Source organism: Salvia miltiorrhiza, chromosome 2 (assembly GCF_028751815.1).
Source record: "Salvia miltiorrhiza cultivar Shanhuang (shh) chromosome 2, IMPLAD_Smil_shh, whole genome shotgun sequence".
Classification (NCBI taxonomy): Eukaryota; Viridiplantae; Streptophyta; class Magnoliopsida; order Lamiales; family Lamiaceae; genus Salvia; species Salvia miltiorrhiza.
Genome location: NC_080388.1, coordinates 57,602,646 through 57,626,948, shown reverse-complemented (window position 1 = coordinate 57,626,948; position 24,303 = coordinate 57,602,646). Strand labels below are relative to the sequence as shown.

The 24,303-nt window shown below is 34.4% G+C and overlaps 3 protein-coding genes across 4 annotated transcripts; 1 reads left to right on the top strand and 2 right to left on the bottom strand.

Annotated features, from left to right (window-relative positions):
* The first annotated feature begins 3,599 nt into the window (after window positions 1-3,599).
* Window positions 3,600-4,758, top strand: LOC131010586 (uncharacterized). The gene is made up of 3 exons (XM_057938173.1): window positions 3,600-3,952; window positions 4,039-4,188; window positions 4,455-4,758. The coding sequence occupies exons 1-3, from the start codon at window positions 3,842-3,844 to the stop codon at window positions 4,587-4,589; spliced, it is 396 nt and encodes a 131-aa protein (XP_057794156.1). The 5' UTR covers window positions 3,600-3,841; the 3' UTR covers window positions 4,590-4,758.
* A 4,195-nt stretch (window positions 4,759-8,953) lies between these two features.
* Window positions 8,954-10,354, bottom strand: LOC131010585 (uncharacterized). Of its 2 annotated transcripts, none has more exons than XM_057938172.1 (3): window positions 10,185-10,354; window positions 9,405-9,890; window positions 8,954-9,325 (listed from the first exon to the last, which is right to left on the bottom strand). In XM_057938172.1, the coding sequence occupies exons 2-3, from the start codon at window positions 9,849-9,851 to the stop codon at window positions 9,173-9,175; spliced, it is 600 nt and encodes a 199-aa protein (XP_057794155.1). In that variant the 5' UTR covers window positions 9,852-9,890; window positions 10,185-10,354; the 3' UTR covers window positions 8,954-9,172. The 2 variants fall into 2 exon arrangements, with proteins under 2 accessions (XP_057794155.1, XP_057794154.1); XM_057938171.1 differs by having other exon boundaries at window positions 9,396-9,890; window positions 10,185-10,348.
* Window positions 10,355-12,635: 2,281 nt separating this feature from the next.
* Window positions 12,636-16,787, bottom strand: LOC131010584 (blue copper protein-like). Its single transcript, XM_057938170.1, has 2 exons — window positions 16,546-16,787; window positions 12,636-13,245 (listed from the first exon to the last, which is right to left on the bottom strand). The coding sequence occupies exons 1-2, from the start codon at window positions 16,715-16,717 to the stop codon at window positions 12,851-12,853; spliced, it is 567 nt and encodes a 188-aa protein (XP_057794153.1). The 5' UTR covers window positions 16,718-16,787; the 3' UTR covers window positions 12,636-12,850.
* Window positions 16,788-24,303: the final 7,516 nt, after the last annotated feature.

Genomic DNA, 24,303 nt, shown 5'->3' with positions numbered 1-24,303 from the left:
GCTGGGGTAAGTGGATTTGGGAAAGTAATATTCCGGCTCGGAGATCCTTGGTTTGTTGGCGTATTCTTCATAACAGGATGCCTACGTACGATAGGCTTATTAGGCATGGTCTCATAATGCCTAATCACTGCGTCTTTTGTTTTAATGATGACGAATCTATGGATCACATTTTTTGGAAGTGTGATCGGATTAAACAGGTTTGGCGGGAGTTCTTGGGTTGGTTTGGCCAAGCGTTGGATATGGAGGCGCCGGACGTTCACAGCCTTTTAGTGTTTGCTTGGAACAAAAATTTTAGCTCTCAAGTTGAGTGTTTTTGGAAGGCGGGGATTATTACTTTGCTATGGGTTATTTGGACTCACAAAAATAAGTGTATTTTTGAAGATAAGACCTTTAATTCCAAGAGTATTCTGGCGTTTGTCAAGTCTTATTTTTCGGAGTTAGAAAGCAATTTCAAAAACCTTGGCCACATGAGTAACACCTGCTCGGATTTGCTTGTCCTTAGAAATATTGGTGTTAGGTCGCGGGTGGCTCCTCCGCTGACTTTTGTTAACGTTTATTGGTGGCCCCCGACCAATAACTGGATTAAGGTGAATACTGATGGGTCCGCCTCTGGAGCGTCGGGGCATATTGCGGCTGGAGGGGTGTTTAGAGACAAGTATTGTTCGATCAAGGGCTGTTTTCATATCAAAGGGGGTCTCGGTTATGCTTTTGAAGCGGAGCTGCTCGCGGTTATTACTGCCGTGCAGATTGCGAATGCCAGAGGTTGGAACCATTTGTGGATTGAGTCGGACTCTACCTACATTGTGCGGCTGCTGCATTCTCGTTCCTCGGCGGTCCCGTGGAGGTTTGCCGCCTTGTGGTCTAATGTTTTGGGTATTCTCAAAGGTTTTCAAGTGTATGCCACGCATATTTATAGAGAGGGAAACAAAGTGGCGGACATTCTCGCTCATAATTCGATGCCTGAGGGGTGGTGGCCGTTTGAGATTGATTCTATTAAAGATGCTGCTCACAAGGACATTTCGACGCATAGTCATCTTCGAAGGGTGGGTTAATTTCTTTGGTTTTTTATCCTCTGTTCTTAGAGGACTTTTATCAGACGCCTGGTGGGTGGTTCTGGTGGAGTTTGAGTTCAAGGGTCTGATTTTTATGGTTAGCTGGTTTGTTGAGAGCGGCGAGGTTGGGTCTTTGATATGTCGTTTCTCGCTCTTTCACAAGCATTATGGATGCTTGTTTGGCTGGAGTTGGCTGAGTTTGGGTTGCTCGGGGGTGTGGCGACAGATCCTCCTGTTGGTTTTGTTTTAGCTTGAGTTCTTTGGTTTGGTTCGGAGTTTGGGCCTCGACGTTTACAGATGGTGGGTGGAGTTGTGGTCTTTGGCGAGTTTTTGGCTGGATTTGGTTTGTTCTAAGAGGTGGCTGGAGCCTCTTTTGATTTTTGATGAGTTTTTTCTCTCGAGCTTTTCGTCATACAGTTGGGGGATGCGGGTTGCTGCGGTTTTTCTTAAGAGTTGTTGGGTTTGGGGGGCTGCTCTCAGGCTCTTTTTCAGCTCTTGGGTGAGCTCAAGGCTGGGGTCTGAGAGTTCGGCCTATTTCGGTTGCTTCGCCGGCGGGACCGTTACCGTTTGGCGTCGAGATCTTGAGTGCGGTGAGTTTTGGTCGTCGATACACCGTATCTCGCTCTTTTTAGAGCATTGGTCTTCGGATGTTTGGGACATGAAGCTTCTTGGCTGTTGGAAGTTATTTTTGTTCTCTAGCAGACGCTTGGATTGGTTTTTCTGTTGGCATTTTCGTTGGTTTTTGTTCTGGTTTTCTCTTCGTCTTTTTTGCTTTGTCTCTGTGATGGGTAGCCGAGACAACCTAGGGACAATGGTTAGGCCGGAGTCTCTGAGGTGGTCTCACTCCGCTCCCTCACAGTTTATGTTTTTTTTCGGTAGACGAGTACTCTTTTTCCTCAAGTTGAGGTTTTAATGAGGCTCGGCCCTTAGTTTGCTTCTCTGTGCTTTCAAGGGTTTAGGTTTTCCGTTTTTTCTTTTAATAAAATCTTATTTTAATAATACTAGTTCTTAGCAATAAGACCTATACACTCAAGATTTTCAAATTTTTTTACACACAAATTTGCGATACAATTAATAATTATTAACTACGAATTAATTCTAAGCAATTATTATTAACCTTGATATTATAATAATCAATCTCAAGAAAAAGTTGTTGGCTAAAATTTAAAATAACGTTCATCCTATTAGACAAATATGCTAATTAGTATTCGTTTAACTAAACAATATTATATTCCCTCCGTCCCACGAATTTTGAGTCACTTTTCTTTTTCGGCCGTCTCACGAATCTTGAGTCATTTTCTTTTTTGGCAAAAAAATTCTCCTTTATTCATCTTTTCACTTCTTCACCTACCACACTTAACACATTAAATATAGTATTTTCTTAATTCTCGTGCCGAAAAAAATTGACTCAAGATTCGCGGGACGGAGGGAGTGTATGGTTAATTTATTATATACTGCAAATATTCTTAATACAGCTAGGGGCCGTTTGATTTGCAGTTTAGGATTAATTAGGATTAAAATTATCTTGAGAAATTAGTGTGGATTAGTGTGAATTTATATTATTTCATGGGTGTTTGATATCATGGCTACTTAATCCTATATTGTGTTTGATATCCATAGGATTATGTTGGATTATATTATCTAATACCAAAACTATCCTCATATAATTTTAAAAATATCATGTTTGTCCACCATTACTTGGGCATTTGCATCGATCGCGATATGCGTGAGAAATTGTAGCTGAATTAAAGTTATCCGAGGGGGAGGGGCCGGATTATTAATATGGGTTATTCCCACAAAATAGCATGGAGAAGTGGGATTAAGTAGGAGTTGACCACATTAATAGAACATGATATCAAACATCACACTAACCTGTATTAATTTAATTTATCCTACCTATAAACCCATATCAAACAGGCCCTGTGTAACAATTCTACAAAAAGATTACGAGAACAACATTAGAAAATTGCAGTGGCATGGGTGAAATTCATATAACGAAAATCATGTGAATCAACAAGTTTACTATAGCTTGAGCGGTCCGTATATGAAAAGGTTGAGAACGAAGCCCATTCACGAGGAGCGATACATGAGTCCGTCAAGTAAAAGCGATTAAGTCAAACGAGAATAATTAATGGCAGATTAATTTGTAAGAAATCAGAGCAAGTAGGATTGCAATGGATGTTCCAACAAAATCTTAATCCTAGTTGTTTCCTCGCCTATATATTCAACTCATTTGAATAGACCTTGGGCCACTGCTCCACTAGTCAAATTATCATTCACGCAGTCATCAAATTTCCAAGGCCAATTTTTCTTCATTTTCTATTTTATTTTTGCATGCTAGAATTATTCATGATGATGCTGAGTTTGACAGTGTGTGTGTTATCATCAGTTTTCATGAACAATTTACGATTTCCTATGTTACAGCCAATTTTTGCAATCATCCCAAAAAAGATTGCGGTCAATTTTTTGATCGGCCGAAGAAGATTTTTGGGGAACAAATTGAAAAATGGTATGTTGATGAAGTATAATACATTTGAAAAGTGATATCTGAAATTAGAATGAGGGTCAAGTTAAAAATGAAAGAAGAAACAAGTGGTAGACAAAGCTGAAGGTCGACATGAGATGGGCATATTTTCAAACAAAACGGTGGGCTTCTCAAAGTTAAATCAAAGCACAAAATTAAAGTTGGGGTCTCATGCAGATTGGGGGCCCCACAAAAGAATCAAAAAAAGGTTAAACCCCAGAATTTGTGCAATCAAACTTTCACTGTTAGAGAAGAAGATCCAATCATGCCAACTCCTTTTACACTTCTCACAACAATAAAAACGACGCCTTTCCCCTCACCCTCCCCATTTCTCATGTCGTTCTTCCAAATGGGCTTCCCTCCCAAAAAAGATGCTGTGAGATTTCTTTCACTTTTTCATATTCAATTCTTCATTATTTATTTATTTATTTTATTGACTCGATCGTTTATGTGTTTGAATAGATTGGCAGAAAAAGCACGAGTAGTGAGATCACAGAGATGAGTACTGACGGCGGCGAAGAAGAAGGCGCCGCCGATTTCTGGCCGGTTCAGCGCCCCATTGCGCCGCCGCCGGGGGACAAACCGGTGGAGTGCCCCTTCCCTAACTCCAATGTCAGTTTCTCACCCTTTTCTTTCTAATTTTAATTTAAAAATCGTTTAGTTTGCTATTCTATTCGAGACTATGTGTTTGACGTAATTGCAAAGAGAATATGTTGATTTTTTTAGATCACTAACGCGATTAGGAAATCAATTTGAGTTGGTAAATTTATATATATAAGTAATTGATGAAGATGACAGCATGGAAAATTAAATACGTTAGTTTTGTTAATATTAATTTAATTCAAATAAAGAGTTGGTTGTCTTGTCTATATTGGTAGGAATGGCGATTTTGGAGGAGCTCTAATCGGAAAGGTGCGGAGCCTATGAGCAAGAGGCGTCATAGCGTGAGTCACGACGGCGACCATTACAAGCGCCTTCTTTTTCCTCACAAATCACACTTCCACAAGTTTTAATCAACTCATTATCATACTATTTACATATAAATATTAATATATTGCTCACTTTCACCCTTGTACCATTTACCTTCTACTTAAGTATATCAATCTCACCACTTCTTCTGCTGTAAGTTTGTAACCTTTATTTCTTTGGAGGCAATTAAAGCATACATTTTCTTTTTGGTAATATATTCGTCTGGTTTTTGCACGGCATGAATGCAATGTGTTTATAATGTTCAAATGTACCAACATGCCTTGGGAGTTGGTTCCGCTATTCAAGTTACAATGGAAAAATGTCCTAAAAATAATAGTTTAATTCATCAACTTTGATCCAATTTCTAATATCGACGTGACCTTTAGAATGTAGTAACTAGTAAGTAATTATGTACTTTACCTTTTAATGTTGTGCGATTAAAACTTGTTTAAATTTAAGTTTCCATAACCCAAGCTTTCGAATTCTCGTTATTTAAGATTTTAATTCGAGAAATCGAAGAGACTTAGACATACTGGATGAGAGAAACATTATGGTATATGCCTATATGGGTCACCGTCTAATCCTTATCGAAGATGCATGCCAACAAATTTTGCTCTCTTTTGCTTATCATTTTCGTGTTTTATTTTTTTGTTCTAATCAGCAGACAACTCACTCATTTTCTCGAGTAAAGATTGATACGAAAATCGGTACTATCTTGTTTAAATAATGATAGATGATATATTAAAGAAGTCAAAAAGTATTTGACTTTTCACATGCATACGTCCAATTATTTTTGTTAAATTACGAGAATTTTGAATAGGAATGATGAGACATATTGAATATGGATAAATTTTGATATTATTCCATTTATGATAAATGGAATAATATCAAAATTTTATTCCAAAGATTTTAAATATACACTACAAAAAAAGTGTATATTAGTGACATGCATGAGGCTTTGGTAGTTAATATCTGTGTCATAAAAAATAGTAGCGTTTGAAAGTGTAACTGTTAGTGATTAACTACATCATCAAATGTCACTAATTTTTATGATACATATAATTAATAACTATCAAGTTTTATGTTAGTAGTGAATTTTTTTTTTTTTATATATAGTGATAACATTGTTGGGGAACTATAAACATGAGCTAACTATCCCTATAATTGACAACAAGAAGATAGTAAATTTCATAAGAAATGTGAATAATTAAAGTTTTGATTGAATGAGTTTATCGAGAATTATTTAGTCGAGTTGAACTGAATTTGACTTTTCCCGTGGTTTCATTTTTGAAAATTGCGGATGTTATAATAGCAAATTAGCAATAACTTCAGAATCGGTGTTTTTTAAAACGAGATAAATATCCAAGATTCGTCAAGAAAGATAATATTGTACTATTTGATATTTCCTACAATCAACCGTATCTTTAAGCCAACGAGGCTTTGCTCAATAAATCAAGACAAATCATGAAGAAAGATAGTAATATTGTACTATTTCCTACAATTAACCCTATATTTCTTTAAGTAAACAAAGTTTTAACTTAAGTGGCAAAACTGAGGTACCAAAAGATTTTTCTTTGTCAGAGGTTTTGGGTAAGTCTTATCTGCGTGTGATTTAGTTTTTCCACTTTTATAACTCTCGCATGCATACGATTATTTTCTCACTTTTATATGGTGCAGAGGTTCCGTCTGCATGCGAATTGCTTATTTGATTATATTTAGATATCTCTTGTAATTTTAATTAAAAAAAACCTATACTTGTTTAATCAACTAACTATTAGATCCAATTCGTTTATATTTATCATATTAAATAAAACATTTGGGGCCCAACCATCGATGAACTAGGATATGGGTAAATTCCCTCAAAAATGATTTTTTTGGCATACATAAAAAGGAGAGAGAGGGAGAGAGAGACATGAGGGCCCTAGGTACATAGCCTAACAACACATTTTGAGCTGTACTTATTAAAGATCAAAACGGTTCGAGGCAGAACATCTCGAATAATCTTATTCGAAAACCTAAAAAGTAGTGATCACCTTTTCTTTACGTCAAAGTAGCTGCAAAAATGAGAAATAAAAATTGAAGATATTCATGCCACAAGACTCCTAAAGGTTTACTGCTATTTAGCTGCTTTAACTATCACTCTCACATACAGAAATGCGCTGTGCAGTCTAACCTAATTCTTTCAAACATATTCCTCACTATATTATCCATCCAAACATTCTCTCACTTGTATCATGCGTCTACTAAGTTATCTATGACACTACCAAAGCAAACAAAGATGATCTCACAATTACATATAGCAGTATAGTAGATAAAATCGTAGTATATAATTTTGATGCATATAGAATGAATCAACATATATATATTCATTTAAATATATTTTATTGATATTTATTTATATGCCTTATTAAATACTAGATTAGTGTAGTATCTAATGAATTAATCGTATATTTTTATAAATATATAATATTTCATATATAAAATGACTCAAAACAAATAAAATAGGGATGGAATAGACAATCTATATTTGGTGGGCATGACACTTTTATATTAGTATGGATTTAGATGGTAATTGTGACATACAGTACTATAATTTTGCACTTACATGAAGCATCAATAAATCTGGAGATCCGAAAGTGAAGGAGATGGATCGTCCAAAATCTTCAAATGCCAATCGACATTGTAATATAATATCAAAACTGGAAATTAACTTTTTATTGACTTAATATCTAAACATTCTTAGACTATGTAAAAGGTTATACCAGAAACGATAAGGCATTACAGAGATGGTCTATTCTTTCCATATTGTTCTCACTATTCAAAACACATTCAGTATTCATGATCAAGGGAATCTGAATATCAAAAAAGAAATTACCTTGCCAAGAAAAGGAATAGAAATTTAAAATTTGAGTATGCTGCCAACAAAATATATTTCGAATTCTCTCGGGGAGACATGTATGTAACACTTCCAACAAAACTGGAAAGCAGCAAATGTCACACTAATTATTCTAAATGCTTAATTTACTATCACTAACCATGCCCATTGAATCCTCTACCAAGCAAATTTGCAGGTTTGATATCTCTATGAACCAAGTGCCTAACTCAATCCCTTGAAATAAAAAGAAAAACTGTGAAAATCAAGAGTTTCTGCACCGTGATGGAAACAACTGGTTGCGTATATACCAAAGATACTCCAAGGCTAAAATAGCAATGTCCTTATCTCACTAAGAAGCTGAGGCCTTTTCTCCAGATATGCACATGTAACAAATATGCAGGACATGACATTCGACCCTTCACTATTACTACTTCAAATTATATATCTTCTTGCATCTATAGCCAACAAATACCGACAAAATGACAACAACTACAGTCATCACAACATCTAATCCAAACAAATTAGCTCAGCCAAAATGTTGATTACACCACTCATCTTAATCCTAATTCACAGATCAATGACAAACATCTACAATCACAGTTTAACACATTAATCACCGAGAAATGATGAAGCAATCCCTAGATTAAACCTTCTATATAAATCTCAGGCTACACCACAATCAAACAAAACAGTAAACCTCAATCTCACCTTCTCAAAAATGTTAATCATTTTTAGGGCAATAATCCGGTGATTGGGGATATGAATTGCCCTCTGCACAACCCTGCTGGAGCCGCTGCCGATGGACCCAAAAACCCTTATCTCATGAGAAGCACACCTGTATGTTTTCTCCCCATCATCAACAGAAAATGCACAAGGAGAAGAAGATGAGCTAGATTTCTGCAAGCCCAGCTCATTGAAGTTGTAGATATTGTATGATTTGCTCAGTAGATTCACTGTTCCACCATCTTATAACTGCTCCTCAAAATTAAGTGCAAAAATTTCAAGACACCATGAGGTAATTGGCATGTGAATTGACAAAGAAATATGTACAAAATCACGAAAATAAATGAAAAATTGTTATCACAAATAATTGATTTTTACCATGTAATAGTCAGATGGGAACCCATTTTCTGCATCAAAGAGTGGTGCGAGCTTCCTCTTTAACTCTTCCAATCCAGCTATCGAAGTGCAGAATTAATTCAAGAAAAAATTTGTAAATTACTTGGATAATTTATCATATCACAAGGAATTGGAAAGTTCCCTAGTTTGCAATCAAGGCTTTGTAATACTGAAATTCAGCTGTGGGTGGTTCTTGAATTTCTGTATTCAGTTAGCTAGTTTTTATGATTATGATGATTTATGACAAAATAACTCTCACTTTAGCAACAAAATTTTTATACGATTTTCTTTCTGGGCAGGCGCCAACTGGAAAATTGATGCTACACATGCAATAATTTGATGAAACCTAGCCAATCACCACTTAATTCAGATATAAATGAAAAACAAACAATTACAAAAGCATTTGCAAGAAGATTAATAGTCAATACTCCAATCTCATTTCTCTCATATAATAAGAATTTACATTAGCTTCTGCTGGAGATTCATCTCACAAACATAGTAGTGAAAACTTTCGTTAAATAAAGCTAATGTCATAAGAGAAACTCCAAAGAAATTTTAAAGAGAATTGGGAGTGAATATATTACCCCTACAAGGTTTTCTACATCCTACCTACAAATCCACCATAAAACGTGATCATGCATCTGCAACGGGCATCTCATAGTGTCGTCCCAAACGTTTAGCACTCCCATCTTCAAAGACTGCCTGCAATAGATCATACTTCTTGTATTGTGCTTGCAATGTCTCACTTTGCTGGCTTGCAAGTTTCTCTTCTTCTGCTCGTTGTTCCTACACCAAGACAATATGTTATACAATCTCCAAAAAAGTTGGACAAGTCATAAAGATATCAAAGTGCTACCAGATTAACCTCAAGCATTCCTAATGTTTCTGCAGCATGCTTTCTGACTGCACACTTGAGTTTCTTGGCTACCTCAAACTCGGGCTCCTTAGGATCCAACCAACGACATATTATCTTTCGTCCTGGTTTTCTGGGACGATCATCAAACATCTCCAGTCGAGCAGCAGAAGCCCTGACAGGCCTTGGCATCCCTAGTATCATGAAAGGGTAACTCCCCATCTCATCTATGATTGCCCTAGCCTGTTTCGGGTTCTCCATCTCCACAAGAGCAGCTTGTGGCGCATTTTTCGGTTCCAGATACATAGAGATGAACTGAACACTCTTCACATTCCCAAACTGATTAAAAGCAGTTCTCATCACAGGTTCAGTAACTTTGGGTGACAAGTTGTCCACATAAATTGTCCTTTTAACCTTTACCAAGAATGCACCATACTCTTCTTCTGCAGATGTGCCCATCAATCAAAGATTTCTTTTTTTTCTTTTTTTCCTATTTGCCTAAGAACCACACAACACAAATTCCATAAGAAGAGTATCAAAAATTTAATTAAACAAAATACAATAAATTACGAGGAAACAAGCCAGTTTGCCCATTCGAATCGAACAGCAAGACTTTCCAAGGTTTCAAATTTAAATCATAACCTCTGCTCAACCATATAAATAACATCACAATCAATAACATAAACGATAAATAGAGACTGAAGTGTGATTTCAGGAAACAAACGTATTAAAGCAAACAGCTTATGAAATTTCCGGTCAAAAAGATAAACGTAGATGAATCGAGAGAGGTACCTGGTTTTGATCAACCAAGGAGCTGCTGACGGCGGTGGATCGGATTCTAGGGTTTGAAATCAATTTTGGAAGTTCATAGGGTTTTTAAGGTGAACGGGAATAGTTGTGAGAATAGTCTAATCGATCTTACAATCAACAATTGGATACCATTTTTTAGAAAAACTATTTTAGTGTTAACATTTTTTTTTTTTTTTTTTAAATTGTTACAACCAAAGAAAGGAAAAAACTCACTCACACTCTAGCTCCTAAGGTGACTCGAACCCCCGACCTATTGGTTGGAGGGGAAGTGTTAACATTAAAAACTCCACAAACTCTTTGATAAAATATTTTTGAGTTAATACAATTTCAAAAAATATAATCTACTTCAACTTTTAACTAATTTAGTTAAATAACTAATTATAGTAAAATTAATAATATTTTCATAATTAAAAATAAAATTCATATTTTTTTAACTTTTAATAAAATAGATCTCATGAATACTTGCGTTTAAATAAAAATAACTTTTTATAATTGTATGTAAATCAAATCAATGATTAATATCACAACAATATATTTTTATCAACGATCATTATTAATTAATTAAAATACCTATCAAAATATGCATATATTTTTTTTCTTTCAAAACTTTTGTCAAAATACTCCAATTGTTCCAAGTATATGGGCTAATTGAATTTTGCACAATAATTAAGAAAATCATTGAAAAATAAGTCATACAAGTAACTTCCTAATATGCCATATTTATTATTTAATGGTATATTAATGCTATAATTAATCAAAGAATTATATAAATATATTCGTAAATAATTTTAAAATGGATTACCTTGTATGAAAATTAGCCTATATATTTGGGACATCCGAAAAAAGAAAAATAAGTCTATATAATTTAGATAAATAGAGTATATTGTATCCACACTAATGAGAATAATAGAGATGAGAGAAAATGGATGATTGTTTTGAGCACACTAAAATTTATACTCTTTTAAGTGTGGATTTATGAATTTTTTTAAGATAAATTTGAAACTAAAATAAATTATTTTTTAATGGAATAAATTGATTGAGAAAAATGGTAGTATGAGATAATGTAAAAGTTTAAAATTTTTCTCTATGAAAGTAATTTTTTTTTAAGGTTCAATGTCATGAAATTAATTTGAGTTTACGTTCTCATGTTATTGTTTTTTTAAAAAAATAGACACTTCATGTTAATTTGTGTGAGAAAAAAAATGAGCATCTTCATGTCGTGCAGATTCATCCAAATTGAATTTGATGCGGCAATTGAAATTGCCAACGTACAACAAACGTCGATGTGATAAAACGATATCGGTTGCTCTCTCTCTCTCTCTCTCACACACACACACGTCAGATTCACACACACAGAACAGGGGCGGCACTGGATATTCGACAGAGTCCTTGGCATATATATGAATAACTTCTAAAGAACAAAATATCACTTAAGTACATTAATGGACAAGCAAAAGATAACATTATATGTGTGCGTGTATTAGTTAAGTGGCAGGGTCTGGGATTTGAAGTGGCGGAGGGATCTCAGGGAAAGAGAGAGGGAGGTGGTGTCTTCACTAACAAGTTTTATTGCAAACTTTTGTCCTTCTGCAGGCACTAAAGATGGGTGGGAATGGACAGAGGCAACAGATGGCAAATACATCACCAAATCTGCCTACGACGTGATCAAGTCAAGAAGAAACGAGAATACACACCACACTGTCGACAAGTGGAGAGTGGCGGCGGTTTGGAAGATGCCCGCGCCTCATAAAGTCGCGGTTACAGCGTGGAGACTACTCCGGAATCGTTTACCGACGTGTGACAATATTAGAAAGAGGGGAGTGCTCTTGGCTGAAGAAGATCAGATGTGTCAACAATGCAATGAACAAGATGAGACTGCCTCTCATTTGTTTACCACTTGCGCAAAAACTCAGGAGATTTGGGATGAGATACAAAAATGGTGCGGGACTAGTATGGCAAGACCAGCTTCGACAGCAATGCATTGGGAAATGTTCGGTCATTGTGGAAAGAAGAAGAAGATTCGGAAGCTGCTGCACATGATTTGGATCGGATGCGTTTAGATGCTCTGGAAGAAAAGAAATGAGAGAATATTTGAAGGAAAAGAATCGGTAGTCGGTGACTTCATTCAGGAAATCAAAGCTAGAACTTGGGGCTGGAATCATACTTTCGGTGTCGTGGATATTAATCTGAATTTTGTAGCGTGGAGTTCAAACGATCTCATCTCTCGACTTGTATAATTTTCTGGCATCTCTGGGGCCATTTTTTAATGAATTTTATTGTCTGATTCAAAAAAAAAAAAAGTTAAGCGGCAGAGTGGTTAATAGTTAAAGTCAAAGGTATTGGGTTCGAGTCCACCGTGATGCAGTCTTTAAATTTCTTTATTGAATATTGTTAATCTATCAAAAAATAAACATTTTACGCCCAAGTACAATATAATTCAAAGAACATCATTTTCTTCATCATATTTTGACAAAAAAACAAAAACAAAAAAGCACATATTAACTAGTTACACTGAAATAAAAATAAAATAAGCTAGCAACTATACACAGCATGGATAGTCCAATGATGAATAATACTTATACAAGTAGGAAAATAAAGCATAGCAATATGCATTAAAGCAGCACTGCCTCTATCCTGGTAATGAATTCTCATATAATAAAACAATTGAAAATTGCAAGAGCGTAAAATGCGAAGACGGCAGCCGCCGCCACAGATAACCTCGCGGAAGATGAATACGGATCAGTAAAGGTGCCCCCCGCCGGAACCGCCAGGCCGGTAGGCGGCGCTAGTGTCGTGACGGCGGCAGGTGGCGCCGGAGAAAGGGTAGTGGTGTTTCCAGCTCCGGCTGCTACGGTGATGGCGAGCTTCATTCCTCCGCCGCAGTGGCCGGGGACGCCGCAGATGTAGTAGTGCGGGCCGGCGGTCTTGAGGGAGACGGAGGTGGCGCCGCTGCTGTCGGAGGCGATGGCGTTGCCGATGGTGCATGTCTTGTAGTCGCTTGCACTCACTTCATCCACAGTGTGGCCAGGAGGATAGTTGAACGCTGCAATTTTAAATTCAGAATATGACTTTTACACATGCACAAACACTTCAAATTTATGAATAATATTAATAAATTCAGATGTTCCGTCTAATCTAGACCACATTATAATTTACTTAACAAATAAATGTAACACATGTACAACGATCATAGTATTAATTAGTTGATTTGTCAATTCTTATGCATTATAATTCCTTAAATCTAGTCCATCTATTAATTAGTTGATTTGTCAATCCTTATGCATTATAATTCCTTAAATCTAGTCCATCTATTACTAAAGAGATAGTAATTTTCAGTAGATCTCATCTTGAATAATATAACGAAATGACATGCGAGTTTATATGAACTTGAAAAAAACAGACAATTTAAAGTAGGGAGGAAATCTAAAATACCCACCTTTTGCAAACTACATTTCCCATATACCCACTTTTTCAAAATGATTTACGTCATACCCATTATATTATTTTAATATTTCTTATGCTGAAAAAAGTTGTGCCTAATGATTGGGCGTGTGATTTGCAGTGTGGATTTCCGTGTACTGAGCTTGTCCACATGTTATTGTTTAACTCTGCGCAATTAATATGCGCAGAGTTAATATTTGTGCGCATAGTTTGCAAATTTGAATTTAGCGCATTGTTTGCAAATTTGGATGCGCAAATTTGAATTTAGCGCATTGTTCGCAAATTTGAGATGCGCATAGTTAAATAATTTGTTATATTTTAATGTTTTATGTTGATGACTTTGTGGTCAACTTTAATATTACGCATAGTTAAATAACTATGCGCATAAAAGTCATGAATGGGCATTTTGAACCATGAATGGGCATAAATTACATATAAATAATTTAATATTAATTTTAAATTATTTAACTATGCGCACATATTATGCGCCGAAAATTATGCGCATTTTAAATTATATATTAATTATACCCCATATTTTTGGCGCATATTTCGGCGCATTTTAAATTATCAACATTAATTTTAACTATACATATAAATTATGCGTAATATTAAAGTAATATTATGCGCATATTTAAATAATTTAATATTGAGATGCGCATCTTAAAAAATTACAAACATGCCATTCTTCATTTTATGCCCAAACATAGATTACTAGATGGTCAACAATAATTATTTTAAATAACTTTTTATTAAATTTTGATGGTCAACTTTAAATAAATTATTTAAGAAATAATGCGCATAGTTATATTTTAATTTGCAAACATTTTATGCGCATGGTCAATAGAAATAAAAAAAATTCAAAAAAAATCAACAATGCGCATATTGAAATCAAATTATGCGCATAGTATAGAAATAAAAAAATTCGACAACTATGCGCATTTGAATTTATTTTTAATAAATTTATTTATTATGCGCATAGTATTTAAATTTATTGCGCATTTTCAGTATTATGCGCATTTTCAGTATTATGCGTATTTAAATTTATTTATTATGCGCATAGTATTTAAATTTATTGTCTTCTTTTTAGTATTATGCGCATAGTATGCATGCGCACTTTAAATTCATGCTAATTTATGCTAATTTAAAGTCATGCTAATTTATGCGCACTAAGAATTCATGCTAATTTAAAGTCATGCTAATAGTATTCATGCGCACACTTTAAATTCATGCTAAAAATTCATGCTAATCTAGTATTATACTAAAAATGACGAATTAAATGTAATTAGCATAATACCCAAATCTAAATTATTTAAAACAATGACATGCTAATTACATTAAATTAAATTTATTTATTATGCGCACTTTAGTTAATGAAATTAGAGAACCACAAAGCCTAAAAAAATAGTTAATAAATTTAGTTAATAAATTTAGTGCTCAAAGCCTAAAAAAAATTTACAGAACCAAAATTTACTTTATACATGAACCACAAAATTCAGGAAACACGCCTAAAAAAAATAGGCTAAATTTAAAAAAATTCCAAACAATTAGTTAATAAAAACCGTAAAAACCAAACCTCGTCGAGCTAGATCTCTGGAGAAAATATGTGTACGCAAAGATGGCGAATTAGGAGAATTCACGCAGAGAGGAACTTTGCGGAAGTTTTGTGGAGAGAAAGGTGGGACAAATTCAAAATAAAACATAAAGAAGACAAAGTTAAACTACCCACACCTTTTACAATTAAATTCGGTCAAAAGTAACTTTACTTTGTCAGCATAGGAAATGGTGAAAGAATATGCAAGTACCAAGAGAAATAATTAAATATTGAAATGAATATGGGGTGAATTGTTTGAAAAAATGGGTATAGTGTAAATATAGGTTGAGAGAGTTGTGTAGTATTGTAGTACCACTTTAAAGTAAGGATTGAAGGAATATTTTCATAAAGTAACAGTATCCCCCGGTCCCCTCCCCCCAGGCCACCCCAACTACTCTATTTGGCAAAGATACATCCCTATTTTCTAATTAATTCTTCTCCACCCACCTACTTTGTATATCTACTCAATTTGTTTCTTCGTCTATTTTTAATAATTAAATGCTCTCTCTATCTTTTAAAAATATACGGTGAAATGGGTGGTACGAATTTTAAAAAATATTAGATGAAATTGTATTATGAGTAGAAAAATTGATCTTACTTTAATATATAATGAGTTAATTAACAAAAAGTAGTAGTGAGTCATGAGGTTTTTTTATGAATAAGTATGAAAAGAAAAGATAAAAAATGATGGAATAGTGTTCAAAAATAGAAAGTGCATATTTTTGTGAAACCGCATAAAGTGGCAAAATGTGCATGTTTTTAATAGATGAATGTAGTATTAAAGTACTCCCCCTGTCCCATTGATCTTGTCATGTTTTTTTTATTTTTGGGTTGTCCCATTGATCTTGTTCTGTTTCTATATTTGGTAATGATTTTACACTACAAATAATATGGTATCACACATTTACACACTTTTACAGTTTTACTATACTAATTATACTTTTCTTAATAACTGTACCCAAAAGAAATGGGACAATCCTAATAGAACAGAGGAGTATTAAATAATTATTAAGTAGTAATTTGTATAAGTAGATAATTATATAGATTGAACACCTACTACACCCTAACCCATATATATTAATTTGTTCTCAGAGCCTGGTTGATTAATTGATAGTTGGCATATATGCAACTTTTGTTTTTTTTGAACATTCAATTAACCAAGCAGTTAACAGCACTAGGCTTTACTTAACTTCACCCCAAATACTACATAATTTTAAACAGCAATATTAATCTTCTACTAATAGATAGTGAGAATTAGAATTTAATTTCATTATCTTATAGTAAAAGGAGAAGAAATAAAAATACGAGTACCAAGGGTATCACCAACGGAGAAGGTCTTGTCAGTAGTCCACGTGGCATAATCTGCACCAATCGACCAACCAGAAGAGTCGCCAACTGTATAAACAGCAGCTGCAGCTGCTTCAATTCCACATATTATCATCAAACATGCAATTCCGCACCTTATGCATTTCCCCATTCTCATATTCTTCTTTGGGCAGTTTTTGTGGGGATAATTATGGGTGATTGTAGACTATGGAGTTAGTTTCAGAGTGGTCTAAGAAAACGCATGCAGCATTGTCTTATATATATATACATATGAGAGAGAGAGAGAGATTTAATTAGCTTTTTGGAGTTGCTCACTAGTTACATTATATCTTTTTATGTAAATGATGTTCTGTAAAGATTCCAATTGCCACAAGGTCCACAATCCACTTATGCGATTGAGAAAGATAACTAACAAAAGAAAGGCTCCATAAGCAAATTTATACTCATGAATATACTTTTAAGTATTTGGTTGGATAGATAAAAATATAATAAGGCTAATCATTTATATATTAAGGATGCGTTTATTTTGGTTATAAAATTTTCATTGAAAAATAATAGATACGAAAAGATGAGAAAATATTATCATTTTCTCCAATTTTTTTATCATAGTATATGTTTATAGATGAAAAGATGAGAAAATATTGAAAAATATTTACATATCCTTATCGAAAGATAATATTATCCAACATTGGAGAGAAAATGAGTGAAAATGAGCTATCCGAAAAAATATTCCACCCTGTCCGAATAAATTTTTCTATCATAGTAAACATGTAAAAATAATGAAAAAAAATGGTGAAAATATGTATTTTCTCTTATTTTCCATAAAAGTAAACACACCCTAGCTAAGATGAATTAAAACTTTGAGATATCCTAAATCTCTTAATTATTTTTATCATTTAAACTACATTTTGCTCAATTCACCTCCCACTATAAAAACATAATTAAAAAAAATCTAAATTTAATGATAAAAATGCTCAATCATACAAAGTAAACTTTCCTCAATAATATAAAAGAAACTTGTTTATAAAATTTGTCTTGCCTATTGTATAGGGATAAGTACAGTTTGTGTTCCCAACTCTTCCAATATTTTGGGTTGTTATTGTTTAAATACACTAATTTTTCTCCAATTTTGATTTTTAACATAAGCTTTTAATTTTTTATTAAGATACATGAACTTTAATACTTACTCAGTGTTGGGAACTTAATGAAATATCATAACCCTAGTTTTGATGATACCAAAATCCTTAGATTTTCTTTGTAATAGACTAAAACCTTTCGAACTCAAGTATTGGATTTCAACTTCTAGTTTGTTTAGCGTTCTGAAGACTGAAGACTGAAGAACTCAACTGATGTTTGCAATTAAAGGCAAAGTCAAATACGGATGTTTGACTGAACGAGTTTCTCAACTGAAGAATCAGACATAACTGATTCATCAATGCTGGCTACGTGGATTTAGCGAACTGATACTAAAGTCAAGTACCAGTTGACATTCTTCATTGGACTGAATCTCCAGAGTGTAAAGGAAGCCACGCACTCCAAGTACAGCCGCATTAATTGCAGAGATACAGATGATCGTCCTTTCTCTGCAGAGCATTCCTTTTTGGTGATTACTTTTCAGAGGCGTCTTACCTCATGTACCTAAGATGCCGTTTCTCACCAAACAAGGAACCTCGAAGATTGAAGCCTCAGCCCAAATTCAAATTACTCTCATAACGGATGAATTCTTGAAGGCCATCTCCGCCAACGGATCTATTCAAGACCTCTCCTATAAATAGAGCTCGATGATCACTTCAATCTTCACCGATTCAAAAGTACAAGCTGAAACGCTGCCAAAATTGCACCTCAGCCATTCGAAGCCATCAAAGTTTGAATCGAATAAGAGAATTCACAAAGCCAAAATCAGACTACTGATTACCTACATTTTCTTAGATCCTTAGGTAAATATTTGTAAGATCCAAAGCCTAAGTTCCGATTACAGAGAGTCTGTTCTCTGTGATCTAGTTGGTATTTCGAACCTCCTTTCAACTGAGAGAAAAGAGAGTTTGAAAAGAACGGAGTTCGGACCAGTGTTCTGACTCCAAAAGATCTTAGCCAACCGCTAGCAAAGGTATAGTTGTGTCTTAGCGTGCTAAGAGTGAGCGAGAAATCCAACCCAGTATGTTGGTACTGAAAATTTAATTTTCAGTTGTAAGGTTTGTTGTGCATCCGTAAGCACAAGCCCAGAGTGTTTGTCAGTGTGATCAACTGACAGTGGACGTAGGAACTTGTTCCGAACCACGTAAAAATCCTTTGTCGTTTATCGCTTTCAGTTCTTACATTCTTCTCTGTGCACAAACCTGTTATTAACTGAAACTGATTATCGCAAAGTGAAACCTTAACCTGACAACGTGTTTATCAAAGGCTTTTTCAAAAGAAAAGTTTTCCGCTGCCAGTATTATTAGTCTAACTGATAAATTTTCGGATAATCAGTAAGATTCATAACACTCATCTGTTTCTAAATCAAGACTGAAGCTCTACGTGAATATCAGTTAAAGTCTCGTGCTTAACTGATATCTCTTTACTGAAGTCATCTTCAGTATCAGTCTTCAACTTTTGTTTAACTGAATTCTTCTCGTTTAGTTAACTTTAAAAGGTTGTTCTGTTTTGTGTTTTTGAAAAATAGCCTATAGGTGTAGCCCCCATACACCTATTTTAGACCTTCTGGGACCTAACACTCAATTTTTAACACCGATGACCATTTCGGTGATATTGAATCTGATGTAGAACAAATTAACTAACTTGGATATGTGTCGTTATTTCATCTTTCGATGTTTAACAATTTCACAAATTGAAGACACAAACCCTTCCTTAAATCTGCCCCTATTTCATCTTTTAGTTTAGAGGAAATGGTCGTCGGTGTTAAATATCGAGTTTGTATTAGAGTTCATGTATTTTAATTAAAAAAAATTAAAAAGTTCATATTAAAATTCGAAATTGAAGGAAAGTTTGCGTATTTAAACTGTAATAACCCTACTTTTTTAAAATCCCAAACATTCACGATATTATTATTATTATAATAATTATTATTACTCCCTCCGTCACAGCTTTTAGTAGCAATTGAGAGTGACACGTGTTTTAATAAAGTGGTTGGGTGTTGTGAGTAGAATAATGGTCTCACTTTTTATGTAAGTGTTAAAATAATCAATAAAGTGAAGTAAATGTCACACCTACTTTTACTAAAAATAAAAATGAATATCAAAATGTGGAACTATCAAAAAATGAAATATGGATACTAAAAGATGGAACGAAGGATTATTTAAGAAATGAGGGGGGTGATAGAGTTTAAACCTTAAATCTTGCTGATTAATTTCATATTGAAGTTCGCATCGGATGGGCACATTAAAAATATATTATTAAGCTGTAAAACAATTGTTACAAGTTGTGTATTTAAGATATTATGAAATGTTCTAATTAAAATCATATCATTGATCCGTCACGCTCATCCAAAAACATAAACTAGACTCCATACCTAATGAAGTGAAAGTCAGTACATTATATATTGTGGTTGTTAAAATATCTCGACTTCATACGAAAATTTTCAAACATGTTTTAATTAGTTCTAGAAGTGATAAAAAACAGGTTTAAAAAAGATAATGTTTTGCTTTAAAAACAAGACACCCCTTTAAGTATGACATGTCTCTTTTTTTTTCTCGTGTAATCAGTGGCAGAACTTTTGGTATGAAGCAGGTATAACAGAGGTGCAGTGAGAAAGTTTGTGAAGTGGGTGAAATTAATTGAAAATTATTTTGCTCCCCATAAAGCGTTTGCTAAACATAAAGATGATAGTGAAAGATTTCCCAAAGTATTATCAATAAAATCCTTTTGTGGCATAAACTACTAGTATAGGGGACGTTTACTTTACATGATTAATAAGATATTTCATCCGTCCCATAAAATTTGAGCAACTTCTTTTCGGCATGAATTTTAAAAAATTAGTATTTTATGTGTTAAATATGATATGTGAAAAAATGAATAAATGATAATTTTTTTGCCATATAAGAAAACTGTTCAAGTTTCGCGGGACGAAAGAAGTACATGATTTGAGTATTTTCATCCTAAATAGTGGGATTGCTACAATCCCACCTTTTCAATGGAATAAAAATCAAGTAAAACAAGTTTAAATGATAAAAATAATCAAGCGTCAGTGGATATCTCAAAGCTTCAATTTATCAAAATAAATAAGAAATTAATTATACTATTTTTATCAATCAATACTAATCCTGCAAAATACTAATCCTGCAAAGTAAATGCCCCATAATTAATAAGGCATTAATCCTATGTTACAGTCTAATAAGATTGAGATGTTCTGACCTCAAAAAAAAAGAAAAAGAAAAAAGAAAAGAAGCTAGAAACTACTAACATGTTCTGATTTTAATAGACGGGAATCTGCATTAGGTCATCATAATTCAATTCATTCCAGCTATATATATGAATTGGTTCAAATAAAATTTCAGCGGCGGAGTTAAGAATTTTAACGAGGGTTGAATTTATTGAAGTATGGGCAACACTCTACTTCTTAGGGGCCGTTTGATTTGCAGTTTATGATTGATTAGGATTAAAATTATCTTGAGAAATTAGTGTGGATTAGTGTGGATTTATATTATTTCATGGGTGTTTGATATCATGGCTACTTAATCCTATATTATGTTTGATATCCATAGGATTATGTTGGATTATATTATCTAATACCAAAACTATCCTCACATAATTTTAAAAATATCATATGTGTCCACCATTACTTGGGCATTTGCATCGATATGCGTGAGGAAGGGTAGCAGAATTTTTATCCAACTTCTCAGTATTAAATTTATCCGAGGGGGGTGGGCGGATTATTAGTATGGGTTAATCCCACAAAATAGCATGGAGAAGTAGGATTAAGTAGGAGTTGACTAGGGTTGAGCAAAAAATCCGAAACCGAATAACCGAACCGATCCAAACCGAAATTTTAAAATATGGTTCGGTTTTTTCGGTTTTTCGGTTCGGTTCGATTTTTTTTTTCATAAAATTTCGATTTTTCGGTTCGGTTCGGTTTGGATTTTTTAAAACCGAACAAAACCGAAAAACCGAATTATATTTATAATATATATGTATATATATATGTATATATATATATAATATTTTAATTATAATTTTATAAATTCTAGCTTCTAATATTTTTTTAATTTTATAGTTTTTTTTTCGAATTTTCGGTTTTTTTTCGAAAATTTCGATTTTTTCGGTTTTTTTTCGAAAATTTCGGTTTTCTTCGGATTAATTCGGTTTTTCAGTTCGGTTCGGTTTTAATTATAAAAATTTCGGTTAATTCGGTTCGGTTTGTTCGGTTAATTCGGTTCGGTTCGGTTTTTTTTTTAACCGAATTAAAATATGGTTTGGTTTGGTTTTAGCAAAAACCGAACCATATAACCGAATGCTCACCCCTAGAGTTGACCATATTAACTGCACATGATATCAAACATCACACTAATTTGTATTAATTTAATTTATCCTACCTATAAACCCATATCAAACAGGCCCTTAATGTACATGATTAAAGGGTCATTTACCCACCCATCTTTCATACGATTTCACAAGTCACTTTTAATAATTTTCATTGCAAAAAATGCATTTTCAATAGAAGCAATGACTATTGGTAAAATCAATGTCAACTCAATCATTCGATAAATCATATTTTTACAACTTTTAACTATTTCTTGAGTAAGACTTCCCAAATTGCTAATTACAAAAAATAGAGGATACCATAAAATTACAAAGTTGATGTGGAAAACATAAACAATCACCTATTTTCAAAACATGAAAAATTTGAGGTGTGCTTCAGCCCACCTTAGCCAATATGTGGCTCCGCCAGTGATAGGGTTATACTAAAAAATCGATTTTTTGTAAAAAAAAATATGATCTCTTGCACTTAACATACAAAGTATTGCATAAGCCTATAAGTAATAAGTCACATCGGTGTAAAATTCAATACATACGTTCAATTCAATTACTCCCTCCATCCCAATATTCAAGTCCCGTATTCCTTTTTGAGCCGTCCCAATATTCAAGTCCCCTTTCCTTTTTTGGCATAAATTACAATACAATTAATTCAATTAATTAGGTATTCTCTCTCTCTTTCTAACTTTAATCTCACTCTCTCTCTCTCTCACTCTCTTTCCCAAATCTGACACTCTCTCTCTCTCTCTTCGCCTCTTCTCTCTCTCGGACGTCTCACCATCGCCGTTCCTCTTCTCTCCCGGTGATCGCAGCGACAAGGCCTCTGCCTCGCCGTCCGTTTTCCGGCGACCAGGGCTCTGCCCTCTCCTGGCGTCGACGAGGCGCCGCCGCCTCCTATCTCTCCACCGCCTCAACCCTCTGCATCCACCGCCTCAACCCTTTGATCTCCTCCGCCTCCACCGACTCCCTCTCTCAGACACATCCGCGCAGCCAGCCGCCGCCCATTTTTCAAGCGGCGACTCTCTGTATGTACTCTGCCTTCCACCGCCTCTCTCTCTCTACTCTCTTCCTCAAAGGCGGTGCGGTGGCACGACGGTAGTATAAAGGTGGTAGGGTTACAAATTAGGGAGGTTAATTCCCAGCTCTGTTGCAGATTTGGGGGAAAATGGTGGCCTTGCCGGTAGAGCAAAGATGGTGGATTTTGGTTGTAGATTTGGGTTGCAGATTTGGTTAGGGATTTTGGTTGCAAATTTGGGTTGCAAATTTGGTGCAGTGGAATTCTGACCTTGATTTTGGGTGGCGCGGTGGTGCGGTGGATTTCTGAGCTTGATTTTGCAGATTTGGGGGAAAATGGTGGTGGCTCCGGCGGCGGCTCTGAGATGAGACGAAGGGAGTTTAGGGATCTGAGTATGCCACTGCCGATGATGCTGCAGTTGGTGGAGCTGGAGCGATTACAGCCAGTGGAGGTGGTGACGGCTGGCTGTAAATTGGGGAAGCCGGTGGCGGTGGAAACCGGTGGGGAAGTCGGAAGCCGGTGGCGGTGACGGCACGGCTTCCTATGTAGCATTATTAGTTAATTTAATTAAGAAATAAAATACCATTAATTAAAGCACTAATTATGTGGTCCCTACTATTTTTACATCTACTTTAACTCTCCTAAATACCTGTACCCAAATGAAAGGGGACTTCAATATTGGGACAGAGGGAGTACTTTATAAGTTAAATATGTAAAAAAAATATAATTTTCATGAAAAAACACATTCATATAAAAAAAGATTCTAATATAATTTGTTTTTGTAAATTTTAATAAATAATTGAGAGATGTATGTAAAATAGATAAAAGAATTCATCAAGATTGATGTATTAGACAATTTTTAAAAGTTAGAAAATTGATATTAAGTGTAAATAAAATAAAAAATATAAAAATATATTTATCAAAATTAAAATACATATATCATACTTATTATAAACATATGAAACTGAAAAAAATAGCATAGTTTTTCTGAAGGAAGTGAGTAATACTCCCTTTGTCTCGCGAAGCTTGAGCAGTATTTTTTTGGGTTGTCCCGTGAAATTTGAGCACTTTTCTTATATGGCAATTTTTTTATTGACCTTTTTATTTTCTCATTTAGCACACTTAACACACAAAATACTAACTCTTTAAAATTCGTGTAGAAAAGAAATTGTTCTAGCTTCATAGAGGACGGAGAGAGTATTTAGGAAGAATTATTGAGGTAAGAAATGCGGTGGGGGCGGGTCCCAAGAAACGGAATC

Excerpts from the sequence above, each read along its gene's own strand:
- LOC131010584 (XM_057938170.1), bottom strand. The coding sequence starts at position 16,717 with ATGAGAATGGGGAAATGCATAAGGTGCGGAATTGCATGTTTGATGATA. Across the intron at positions 13,246-16,545 it reads CTCCGTTGGTGATACCCTTG|CGTTCAACTATCCTCCTGGC; the intron begins GTACTCGTATTT and ends TTAAAATTGCAG.
- LOC131010585 (XM_057938171.1), bottom strand. The coding sequence starts at position 9,851 with ATGGGCACATCTGCAGAAGAAGAGTATGGTGCATTCTTGGTAAAGGTT. Across the intron at positions 9,326-9,395 it reads GAATGCTTGAGGTTAATCTG|GAACAACGAGCAGAAGAAGA; the intron begins GTAGCACTTTGA and ends GTCTTGGTGTAG.
- LOC131010586 (XM_057938173.1), top strand. The coding sequence starts at position 3,842 with ATGCCAACTCCTTTTACACTTCTCACAACAATAAAAACGACGCCTTTC. Across the intron at positions 3,953-4,038 it reads TCCCTCCCAAAAAAGATGCT|ATTGGCAGAAAAAGCACGAG; the intron begins GTGAGATTTCTT and ends GTGTTTGAATAG. Across the intron at positions 4,189-4,454 it reads GCCCCTTCCCTAACTCCAAT|GAATGGCGATTTTGGAGGAG; the intron begins GTCAGTTTCTCA and ends CTATATTGGTAG.